This window comes from Taudactylus pleione, unplaced genomic scaffold (genome assembly GCF_031769625.1).
Source record: "Taudactylus pleione unplaced genomic scaffold, aTauple2 ptg000290l, whole genome shotgun sequence".
Classification (NCBI taxonomy): domain Eukaryota; kingdom Metazoa; phylum Chordata; class Amphibia; order Anura; family Myobatrachidae; genus Taudactylus; species Taudactylus pleione.
The window spans coordinates 6,122,030-6,135,154 of NW_028284692.1; the positions used below are offsets into that span (position 1 = coordinate 6,122,030).

General features: G+C 46.5%; 1 protein-coding gene across 2 annotated transcripts in view; it reads right to left on the reverse strand.

Annotated features, from left to right (window-relative positions):
• RAB37 (RAB37, member RAS oncogene family) overlaps positions 1-11,167 on the reverse strand; it is a 100,604-nt gene extending 89,437 nt beyond the window's left edge. For both annotated transcript variants that reach the window (XM_088482607.1, XM_088482604.1), the window contains exon 1: positions 10,986-11,167. In XM_088482607.1, coding sequence (XP_088338733.1) covers positions 10,986-11,045 — 60 coding nt within the window. In that variant the 5' untranslated portion in view covers positions 11,046-11,167. The remainder of the gene's footprint in view (positions 1-10,985) is intronic.
• Between the last annotated feature and the right edge of the window lie 1,958 nt (positions 11,168-13,125).

Consider the following 13,125-nt stretch of genomic DNA (forward strand, 5'->3'; position numbering starts at 1 on the left):
ATGTGAGTGTGCAGTGTGTAAGTATTAGGGGTTTGGGAAAAGACGCTAGTTAGATTTATGTAGTGAAGACTTTTAAGTTGGGGCAGATGCGTATGCATGCAGCTAATAAACAGCATTCGCATGCAGGATATTATGCATTCGCTAATGTGCGTATTTTTAATGTGTGTATGGGGTATGGTGAAATATGCGATCGCATGATGCTAATAATAGCATCGCTGTATGTACTTAAATGTGAGTTTCTCTAAAATGGCGCTGGACGGCCATTCGCAAAATGGCGTCGTGCAGATTCTTATTTTTAAGATGGAGTCTGGTTGCCATTCGCCAAGATGGCGTCGCTCCAAGCTAATTTTACACTGATTCTGTCTCAGCCACTAAACCAGCTTTGACATATTTTAGACAAGTATGCTATGCTTTTAGGGCCTGATTCAGAGCTGAATGCTCTGACCAGAGCGCTCGCTGTGAATCAGGGCCCTCCTCCCTGAAAATGGAGCGGCCTCTTGGACGCTCGCATAGCTGTGGGTTACCACCCACAGCTTATGCGAGCGTCCATGATGATGGTCTAGACCATCGCGACCATCGGGCTTGCGACGAGACCCTTGCGATAGGGTCTCACTGCCGCAAGCCCTGGAGTGATTTTGTCTCTATCAGAGCCAAAATCACTCCCACTGACATCACTAGTGATGTCAGTGGAGCCGGCTTCAGACGGTAGGCGTTCCCATGGGAACGCCTCCGTCTGGCAGGCACGCCTCCGGCACGCCCACCAAAGGGGGCGTGCTTTCAATCAACATCGACAGCACGCCCCCTTTGGTGCGAGACCCGAAGCGATGGAGAGCCCGTCGCTCACCGGGTCTCGCGCATGCGCACGACGGAGCTCCCTCCGTCGTGCGCATGCGCAGTGGGGGAACATCGACCCGCTTGCGAGCGTACAGCTGCTCACGAGCGGGTCTGAATGACCCCCTTAGTCAGTAAGCTTAAGCTTGGTGATCCGATGCTGCATTTTCGGATCTGTGAAAATATGGTAATGTCTGCCATCGCTCAGCCAGCATAGAGATGCCCACTACCTCCTTCTCACATCTGTAATACCTCGCAGTCTTGCGTATACATCGGTAACATCGGCCTCTCACGCACAATTACAGCAGCTCTGACCTGTCGCAGAAATTGCATGTCTCCTCACATGCAGTCGCAGTGGCTAATTTATGCACGCCCATGCAACGGCGTTCAAATGGACAGGCACGCCTGCGTTTTTCTAACCACTCTCCCGTCACCACCCCCAAACGCTTACGGCCTGTCACTCACTCTGCGATGGATTCCACAGTGTATCCGTAATTGCAGTGTGGTGCATACACATGCGCATTACGGTACAATCTGCCGGTCTGAATCAGGCCCAGAGTTCTTCAATTGTTGTAATTGTCATAAAACCTGAGATTTTACATGAACAGAATAATTTGAAAAAGGTACACAGTTCTTGGTACAATATTCATCTTAATTGTCACCATCCTTCAAATGTTAGCAAATAAATGGGGAAGTTTTCCTTGTATTGTATTTTATAATGAATTTTAATATAGATTCCCAAATACTTCATTTTCTTGGACCAGTTACATTTCATGCTAGTCATGACTATTCAATTAATCTTGTTTGTGTAATCAGTATTTATTGGTAGTTACAAATATATAGAAGCAATAACAGAATCAACAAGTATGGACATATTGTGAGTAGGGTGGAAAAATTCCAGCTCAAAGGTCATCTATTTAATATAGGGAGATTCAGATGTTTAGCGGGGAGCACTGGCTACGGTTCCCTCCACTCCAGCGCGTGTGTGACCATTAAAAGTATGACTGTGAAGTGTCAAAGTGTCAGGATACAATTTAATCAACTATAGTGAATGGTCTGGTTGTCAAATTTTAAATCCCCCCTCTGACTGGGCACCCCACCCCCACAATAAACACACAACCCCCATTACTGAGCATGTGTAACACCCCTCCCCCCTATTTGGTATATTTACTTCCCACTTCCCACCCCCCCAATACTTGGCACGCTCACCCTTAACTGTGCAAGTCTGCCAAGTACACTTACACCGCATCCCCCATGTAGGTGCTGCAGCCTGCCAACCCCTCCACTGTGGTATGCCTACTGGACAGGCACCCCTTTATTGGGCACACTCATCCTAGCCCACCCCCACTGTACATGCACTACACCCCCAACCTCCCACCAGCCACAAAGAGCCACCTCACCAGTCACCAATCCAGTCGCTGCCTGCGACTCGCGCTGCGGTGGCTACGGCGGGCAGTGTCAGCCAGATCAGAGACTTGGCTGGGGGAAGTGGGATGCAGCATAAGGATGGAAGGAGGCGTGATGGAGCAGAAGGGAGGAAGGACAGAGGTGGGGCCGAGCAAAAGAGAGGAGGGACAGAGGCGGGACAGAGCAGAAGGGAGGAGGGATGGAGCCAGGGGGAAACTGTCCATGGTGGTCAGTAACGGCTGACAGGGGCAAAATGATAATGGGGTCAATCCAATTAGGTGCGAGGCGCTAGTTGAGGTTTTCTCTTCGAATTTGCATAGCGAATTCATATTGCAGTCCAATTAGCAACTCGCACTGAACCAGTCAGAGTGACTTTGCATTTTTCCATTCGCACCTCCCTGAAGGTGAGAGATGGAAAGGAAAATCTTTATTTTAAGTTTAAAATGTCGGGACACTGTGCTAAACCCCTTGGACACCCCCCTAATGACTAATTAAGCAATTAGAAGTTTCCAATTAGCTTAATTATTCCAATAATTACATGTCATTTTTTAGCAACAGCAGAAGGTCGACATTCATGATGTCAATATCTGCAAAATGTCAACATTGACATAATGCCTTATGGTTAGGGTTTCGGTTACCGTTAGAGATAAAGTTACAGATAGAATTACAAACAAAAGACATTGTCAACATTTCAACAATGTCAACATTACATCAGTGTTGACATGCTAAATGTTGACATTATGAATATGTTCAATGTCGACATTAAGACTATGTGTAAATTCACATAACCTAATGAACGTCTAAATTGTAAATGTTGATAAAATATACCACACCCATGATGAGGCAAGTAAACACCATTTACCAGGCTAGGTTGTTGTCGGGGAGTGAAGTTAGCAGGAGCGTGCCATTATGAACTCTGGATACTCTGTGTGTAATGTAAACTGGGGCACTAGAGTGTGGCATAATGTGAACTGGAGTTACCATGTGGCATAATGTAAACTGAGGGCAATGTGTGCCATAATGGAAACTGGGAGCACTACTACAATGTGGCATAACATGAGCTGGGGCCACTGTGTGGCATATTGTGAAGTGTAGGTTGAAACTACAATATGACATAATATAAAATGGGGCACTCTGACACAATGTTAACTAGTGGACTACAATTGAGCAGAATCTGAACTGGGTGCATTGCAATGTGGCATAATGTAAATTGGCAACACTATAATGTGGCATAATGTGAACTGGGTCACTACAACGTGGCATAATATGAACTGGGACCACTACTAAGTTGCATAAAAATAACTAGAGCTCTACTATGCAGCATAAAATGAAAAATGTATTTGACACAATTTAACACAATTCCTTTGACACAATTCTAGACGAATTGTGTCCAAGGAGCATTCAAAATGTTGCTATGGGGCCCACAAAAATGTAGTTATACCCCGGATTAATATGAACATAATTTTCAAGGTACAGTGTACTAGTATAAGATGTCCCAAACCTAAATGCAATACATTTGCAGCTCAAATTATAGATGGCTTAGATAAGAACTCCCCTTTTCTTCTGTCTAAAATCCCATGTGATCAAAATACTCTGGATTATGAATACAATATAGATCGACACCTGTGTCATCAGAATCGGTATGAATTACCGCCGGACCTAAGACCGGTGGATGAAATACCGATACTGGAAGGCTGGCACATGAAGATCCTGACAGAGGCAAGACTCATATCCCTCCCCTCTTCCCCCCCTAACCTTAACCCTCCCTTAGGGACGCCTAACTCTAACCTCCCCCAAGGGGTACCTAAACCTAACCCCCCTCCCCGCACCCTAAACCTAACCCTCCCAGGGGGTGCCTAAACCTAACGTCCCCCTGGGGGTGCCTGACACTAACCCCCCCTTCCCCTAGTCTGACCATAACCCTCCCAGGGGGTGCCTAACCCCAAGATCCCCCAGGAGTCCCTAAACCTTACCTACCTTCGGTATGCCGGGTGTCGGGATTTTGGCATGGGGCTAATGATAGGCGTCAGTATTTAGATGCCTATCATTAGTCCCATGCTGGGATTTCACTGTCGGGAAGCCGGCAGTCGGCATTTCGAACACCGGTTTCCTGACTACATCCCGTGTCATCTCCCTCCTCTTTTATTGTATATTTTAGCGATAATCCTATTGATAACCATATCTTTTAGTAAGTGCTACCACGGAAACTTGACTCATTTCTAACATGGAAGAAAACAAGAACAATAATTATGTTGTGTTCTAACTTTCATCTCTATTTCCGCTTACTTACAGCAATTTATTCAATGTAATGGGATAATTAAAATAATCAAAAATTTAATTACTAATCAATAACTATTGGACAAATGAAGGAGCAGGAATAGAGGCAGTTAGGTATGGCCAAAGAGGAAGAGGTAGTGTAAGATAGCTATATGGGTTACTCCGCTATAGAAACTTCCTGTCACGAACTATATGGGAAAAGCCAGGGGGTAGGGTGGCTAGGGAACAAGCAGGTGAGTGACAGCTAGGTCTCGCTATTGCGGCCAAACCCAGGTTTGGCTAGACCTGCCCAGAAGCGCGGAGTCTAACTCACTTGGTAGTCTTCACCAGTGACCCCCCCCCAGTTGGGATATGGGTTTTGCTGCACCAAGTGAGCAGGTCGCGGCCTTCTGGACAGGTACCTGGGAGTGGCAGGAAGACCGGAACTATATTAGCATGAATACTAGAACACAGGAGATTAAGTGAATACTTGAACAAAGGAGTTGAAATGAATACTTGAACACAGGAGTTGAAATGAATACTTGAAAACAGGAGTTGAAATTAATACTTGACACCGGAGTTGAAAGTAATACTTGAACACAGGAGTTGAAACAAATACTTGAACACAGGAGTTGAAATTAATACTTGAACACAGGAATTGAAATGAATACTTGAACACAGGAGTTGAAATGAATACTTGAACACAGGAGCTGAAATAAATACTTGAACACAGGAATTGAAACTAATACTTGAACACAGGAGTTGAAACAAATACTTGAACACAGGAGTTGAAATGAATACTTGAACACAGGAGTTGAAACAAATACTTGAACACAGGAATTGAAACACAGGAAAATGTACTGGAATAGCTAGAGGTCCAGCTGAATGTTAACTAGCAATTACAATGAAAGCTGATACCACAGGTACTCAGGGAGGCAGTTAGAGAGCTCAGCAGCACACTAAAAGACAACACGGATTTACAAGAAACACTGGAGTTCTGTGAGAGCTGAAGTAACACGTAGGGAATTGGCATGGAAGCTAATATAAGTAACACTGGTGGTCAGCATGAGGGCTGCAACAACACACTGTAGATGCTTCGTGAAAAACACCGGAGAGCATAATAATCACAGGAACAGCGAAGTTGAACAGCAGTTTCCTGTTCCTGGAGTCAGACTAAATACCGCTGTGTCATGGGTGCCGACACTTGAGACTCCTGGGAGGAGGCAGGCCTACTAGGCACAATAAACTGGGGTGGCTTTAGGAATGACCTTTTCATAAAATCTCGATAGTACGGAATAACAGTAAATAGAATTTATTCACAGGAGAAATATAATAGCAACGTCTCACATAAAGTCTCAACAACACTAAGGTTCACATAAGCAATAATGAGTATAGGGGAAAACCCAACACAGAAAAGTTAATATGGTAGGGAACCCCGAATCCAGTATGAGGCTAACACCTCAGAATGGTATAGAGGAGCTTCACCTGGGTGGAACCCTGTAGTGATGGAGATCCGGAGCAGAGTGAGCCTGTGTGATGTGGTGAAAGACGGAGCAGGGTTGAGCCCTGTGAAGCGGTGAAAGACGGAGCAGGGTTGAGCCCTGTGATGCTGTGAGGTTGAAGCAGGGTTGAGCCCTGTGATGCTGTGAGGTTGAAGCAGGGTTGAGCCCTGTGATGTGATGAGGTCAGAGCAGGGTTGAGACCTGTGATGCGGAGGTTGAAGCAGGGTTGAGCCCTGTGAAGTGGTGTGGTTCCGGAACAGGGTTGAACCCTGCAGTGTAACTAGAATCCAGAGTGGGGTTGAGCCCCACGATGCAATGAAGGTTGAAGCAGGGTTGAGCCCTGTGAAGCGGTGTGGTTCCGGAACAGTGTTGAGCCCTGCGGTGTGACTAGAATTCAGAATGGGGTTGAGCCCCGCGATGCAGTGATAATATCTGTAACGGTGCAGTTGACAACTATAACAAAGATGGGTTCAATGTCCACAGGAGTGAGAGACGACAGCAACCCACAGGAACAGCAGGGATCTGGCAGGAGTTCAAGAAAGATCTGAAAGTAACGTTGCAAAGACACTGAGACACAGTTAGTAACAGGCTTTACACTAGAGGTCTGTGATCCATAGGAAGTTCAGAACATGTGACCCAAATGGAATCAGGTTTGAAATAATTAGCAATCTAGGAATCCCACAACCTGACAACACCTTGGAAACAGATGATCACTTTAACTCTCTATTCCCTGTATGTGAAGAATGCCAGCAAGCAGGATAGCTCCTCCAACGACCACAAAGGAACTTTGAAAAAAGTAATCTATCTTTATGTACTGAAATAGTCGCAGTCCTAACACCCTGGGTAGCTGGTCATTGGATCAGAGGATCAGCTGAGTGACCACAGGGCTACCATTGGGAGAGACTAATCAGGTGATATGGATCAACATGGCTGTGCCCATGCCCAGCACCCCTGAAACCCGGACGCATGCATGGAAGCCCTAGCAGCCCCCTGTGGAGAACACTCAGACACCACTCACCTCCACTCCCAGCGACTGAACACCTAAGCACAAGGATGCCAGCATGGAGGTGAGTAGCAGACGATCCCAGGCCTCATCCTGACAGTACCCCCCCTTTCAGGGTGGACTCCGGACACCAAGAAGTGCACTGAAAAACTTTAAAAAACCCTCAAAACTTGAGACACCAGAAAAATGTGAAAAACTTGAAGCAAAAGATTCCAGAAATTTTTTTGGGTTTCAGCAACTTGTACATTTACCATTCCTTAGCAAACTTCAAGAACTCGAAATTTTGAGACACTAGAGGAAAATTTTTTTAATTTTTCCGACTTGGTATGAGGAATTTTTAGATTTACCAATCTTGAGTTGATATCTAGTATGAAAGGATATTGTTTTGTTCCAGACTGACAGATCCTGTACCGTATTGTCTTGTAAAGGGAGTTTATCTGAGTTTGATGTCTAAAGGTAGTGAAATTAAACTAGAACCTTTGTCAGAAAAGGTAACTGAAGACGGACCCAAAGGAGCAAATTCTTTAATCAGAGCTGTACTGAAGGCCATCACATCTTGTAGGATTGGATCACTGGACTCAATAAGTGGGTTAACCCACTCCAAAGCTCTTTCTCTTGAGGAGAAACTTGACAAGGTTGGTGGAAGTGATACCACAAGATGGATCAGTTCTCATTTGTGTGTCAATATGCTTAAGTAATGCGGTATATTGGGGATCTTCTCTATCGAAGATTATGGATGCTGAAGCGTCTGAAGAGTCCTGAGTTACAGAATTCTCTTTAGAGACAAAACCACTTAGAGATTCCTTACACTGAAGATTGGGCGACTCAACTAAACTTGATTGAATCTCCTCACTCAAATCAACAGAAGAACCACTATGAGATTCAGGAGAATTGGAGTTGGTATTAGTTGAAGAAGGTTTTTTGTATAGAAGTATTCTGGCGCTCCCAAGGATCGGTGTTATTTTGGGGAAAAAACAGAGAATGGAAAAAAATATAGTGTAAATCTGTGATAAAAAACAAAAAAAGAAAGTATATAGACATATACTCACCCTTTATAGGTGAGATCAGTACAATGGACACAAATCAACACCGTGGTCCTACGGTGGTTGCAATAGCAACGGTGAATCAATCTGGATAGGTCCCAAATCCTGGCAGTAGTTGTTATGTGAAGAAAATAAAACATGCCTCCATAGTGCAAATCGGTCACATCTTCCCAATACACTAACTGGGGGCACATCCACAGGGGGGAGGAAGCAGTGCTGATAACGCCCACTCACTATCTCCATCTGCAGTACACTTCTCAGGCCGCCAGCTGCCCCCTGCTAGCTGGACTGTAGACAGAGGGGCACAGGGCTGTCATCAGCACCTGCTGCAGCCAGTCTGTCAGTCTTTAAAACAAAAAAAATGTTTTAAGACTGACAGGCTGCCTGCAAAGCTGAACTACACTGGTTGATAGGGAGAGATTGATTTCTGTCCGGGAGGAGGGGGGGTATTCTGTTCTAGGGGGAGATGATCTGTTTTTGGGGGAGGGGGGGTTATTCTGTTCTGGGGGAGATTATCTGTCTGAGGGGGAGGGGGGTTATTTAGTGCTAAGGGGAGATAATCTATCTGGGGCAGGGCCATCTCTTCCATTGGGCTTGTTGGGCAGTTGCCCAAGGACCCGAAGTTTGTAGGGGCCCGCCAACCCACCCCCCTGCAGCCACGGCCAGTTGGTAAATTTGTGATATTTTTATAAGCCATCCGCCGGTGCACTGTATTCTGATCCAACTTCCCACACCACATCCCCCTGGTGATGTGTACTCACCTCAGTTCCAGTTTCACTCCATCCGCCGGCTTCAGACCAGTCAGACACAGTCTCTCTACATGTGTGGGAGGTCTGATGGGCATGCAGGAGGGTTTAATTTTATTGACCATTTACATTTTTTTCCCGTGAATGGGTGGGTAGGGGCCCCAGTGCATTGCTTTGCCCAGGGCCCACTCTGCTGTTAAGACAACCCTGATCTGGGGAGGGGGATATTATGTGCTAGGCCAGCAGGATGGTGCTGGGGAGACGCAGGAGGATGGTGCTGGAGAGCCACAGGATGATGGCATTGCGGAGACACGGAAGGATGGTGCTGGGGAGACGCAGAAGGATGGTGCTGGAGAAACACAGTATGATGGCATTGGGAAGACACGGAAAGATGGTGCTGGGGAGACGCAGGAGGATGGTGCTGGAGAGACACAGGATGATGGCATTGGGAAGACATGGACGGATGGTGCTGGAGAGGCGCAGGATGATGGCATTGCAGAGGCGTAGAGGGATAGCGCTGGAAAGAATCAGGGGGATAGCTCTGGAGAGACACATAAGGGGGGATGAGCTCTAGACACACCAAGGTAATGGTGCTGGAGACACACAAAAAGGATGGTAGGACCGCTGGTTCTATTTGAAGAAAAGACTGGGGGACAGTAATCTTCAGTAAGACAACAATTCTAATGAAACCATATTAATGATGCAAATGGTACCAAATGAGCAAATATAATTTATTAATATAAAATTGTTTGATATGGGATCTCACATTTTGTCCTCCCCCAAAACTTCTGTTACTATGTATTATCTGGTTGAACTTCTGTTACATGATGATGACACTGGCTTTACTGCTATACAAACAGGCGGCTTCCAGACCCCTGTGATCTGCATGAATAGTGAATACCAACTCAAGACACTGCCTGTCAGGGAGGATCAATTTCTTCAGAGGTTCCCCATTGCAGAGAAATCATATAGGTAAGAAAATACTCAGTGCTTATTCACTGGAGAGAGGGACTATAGGCATCTGCTCCTCGATGAAGATGGGGGTTGTGGCTTGGCATTTCACATTAGACCACACCCCTTGCCATGAGGCCACACCCACATTTTCGTGAGCACGCACATAGGGCCACTTTCATGCTTTTTCCAGGGCCACTTTAAATTCCTAATCCGCCCCTGCACACAGATAAAGTAAATTCCGACGTCTCTGTTCAGACGCCTTCTGAGTGGCCATAGGGCTACTCAGATGACCGATTATTGAATGTTCTGTGATGGCAGCTGCGTATTTGTACGCACTTGCATGGATCTGCAAAGTAGCCAGTGAGGATCTCAATACATTTCCAGCCGGCTACAGCATTAGCATATTTTAGCATAGCAGCTGCGTCTGGGATTGCAGCTGCGAATGCATTAACTTACGTATTTGAATCAGGCCCTATTTTGTCCACTCCCTAAAATGTTATGTGTGGCTCACAAATTTGTACTTACAAATCTTCAAGCTACTAACAAAACAGGCTCACATTGTTACATAATTGCACAATTTCACATACAGGAAAGTCACACTTGTGCACCCCCAGACTGGGACACTCTTGTCTGTACAAACACATCAGATCTAGGGCCTGATGCAGAGGTGCACGCAGTGACCATGCCACACACAAGCGGCCAATGTTTTTAGTCTGCGCATGCGCCCTGATGGTTGCTACTCTAAGACGCCGAACAAATTGGAACGCAGAGAGAGGCAATTTCGGTAGGTGTTCCTGGGTGGTAACGGTGGTGGTTAGCCAGACGCAGGCGTATTGCGTTCAGCAGTTGCACTGATATCATCGGCCATACAATTCTGTGCCTACATAGGGCTGGTGCAATCTCCGATGGTGCATCTTAATACGCACAGCGGTGGGAATCTCAGTACAAAAACCATTGGTCCCGACATTAACATAAAGACGCAGTCTCACTGCGGCAAAATCTCAGTCGGCGCTGCAATAGTGTGCACCTCTGATATCAGGCCCCTAGTATCCAAAAAAACATTATCCAGTGTTTCAGAAACCAGAAAGAAAAAAACCTCAGCAAATTATTGCTGCTACTTGGTAATTATAACATGATGTGAAATAAAATATGTAATATTATAAAAGGATCAATCAAGATTATCTCACACAACATTCAGAAATTTCCCTTTGCTCATATACACAAATGTTTCTATCATACACACCTTGTGCTGCAGGTCCTCATTGTAACTGGGGGACTGTGTTTCCACTGACTGCTTCTCCATTGTGTTGCTTCCTGCCCTAGTTCATCTATCTTTTAACTAGAAAAGGAGTTTACAGTGTTCTCTCAATGCCCATTATATATAGACACAGGTCACATGCATCTATGTACTACACTTGTATCTCCAGCAAAGCCTGTGTCTTTCTGTCAGGCGTAGGAGGTGGATGTCATAGGAATGGCTTCTATCATCATCTGACTGTTACATAAACTCAGCTTTGCCAGGGAAGGGGGAGGCACAGAAATTGCAATACAGCATCTTTATACATACAAAATATTATAGTTTTATTTAGAATTATATTGTATATGTATGATATTATTTCATTATTCATACTGTACATCTGTGTTTATGTTTTTTACTGCCACGTTATCTTCCCATATACACCCTCCTTCCTTCAACACCTGTCTTCAGCTTCTTAGATTTATACATATATATGCAGCTTGGCATCTCGATACCACTTAACTCCTGATATGCCTAGTGTGCATCCGAACAGCCAGTAACAGTTACGCTCATGTAAGTGTTTTCTATTGGTTCACAGCACACAGCAAATTTCACAGAGCATTCTGCAGCATCATCAGTACGTCTGCAGCTTCCCTGACTGCAAGAAACAAAGTAGTTATGATTAGAAGACCAGCAACCTTTTATTTTATGTAGTTGCACTTGTACAAGTGAATCCGTGAGCTATGTGCCCTTGTAAGTCTGTGTGTTAATCAGATTGTAGCGTCAATGGGCCTGATTCAGAGGTGCACACAGTTTTTAGTCTTTGTATGTGTCCGAGTCGCACTGCGCATGTCTCAATGGTTACCGCTGGGACCCACTTAACGAATTTGGACACATAAAGAGGCAATTTCGGTGGGCGTTTCTGCGTGGTAACGGAGGGGTGGCTAGCCAGACGCGGGCATGTCGCGGTCTGAAACTTCGTCTTAGGATGCAGTTGCACTGACACAGGCTGCCATGATCAGACGGAGATTGCCATAGTAGCAGAGGGTGAAGCTGCAATGGTGCCCACAGTGAGATGGGGGCCTGTCTACCCTGTTATCAGGGGCGTATCTACCCGTTGGCCAGGATGGCACTCGCCAGGGGCGCCGCCCAAAGGGGGGCGCTGTCTGGCAGTGCCACCAGCAGCCAAGGAGTGGACAAGTCCCCCGACCCCACAAGTGTAGGGCAGACCGCAGTGAGAGTGGTCTGCCCTACACAGTTTACAAATAGACAGTCGCCAGCGGCGGCTGTGTGTTTGTAATAGCAGCCATCCAATGAGAGTCAGACAGACTCTCATTTGCTGCTGCGTCGTCCGAGAAGGGAGCTGGGTGGAGCTCACTAATGAGCTCTGTCTTCCGGCTCCCCCAGCAGCATGTGATGGGAGAGACGTCTTCTCATGCAGGAGAAGAGCGGGCCGGGACTCAGAGCGAACAGCGGCGATTGCGTCAGGAGCGGGGATCAGGTAAGTTGTATTTTTTTTTCTGTGTGTGTAAGCCTGGCACTGCAGGGGGGGGCAATGAAATAGTGGGTGGCCGCGACTGGGGGCACTTTATGGAGGGGTGCCCACGACTGTGGGTACTGTACAGGGGTGACCACTACTGGGGGCAATTTGGGGGGTGGCCACTACTGGGGGCACTGTATAGGGGGGATTACTACTGGGGGCGCACTGTATAGGGAGGATTACTACTGGGAGCACTGTATAGGGGGGATTACTACTGGGGGCGCACTGTATAGGGGGGACTACTACTGGGCTCAACGCAGCATAGGGGGAACTACTACTGGGGGCACTGTATAGGGGGGACTACTACTGGGGGCACTGTAAAGGGGGGCCTACTACTGGGGGCAATGCAGCATTGGGGGAACTACTACTGGGGGCAATGCTGCATTGGGGGACTACTACGGGGGGCACTGTATAGGGGGGACTACTACTGGGGGCAATGCAGCATAGGGGGGGACTACTACTGGGGGATTACTACTGGGGGCACTGCATATGGGGGTAGGGGGGCGTCAGTCCATTACATTGCCAGGGGCGCTTGGATCCCTAGATACACCCCTGCCTGTTATACAACCAATGCAACTATGATATGGCTGTTACCTGAGGCCCTTA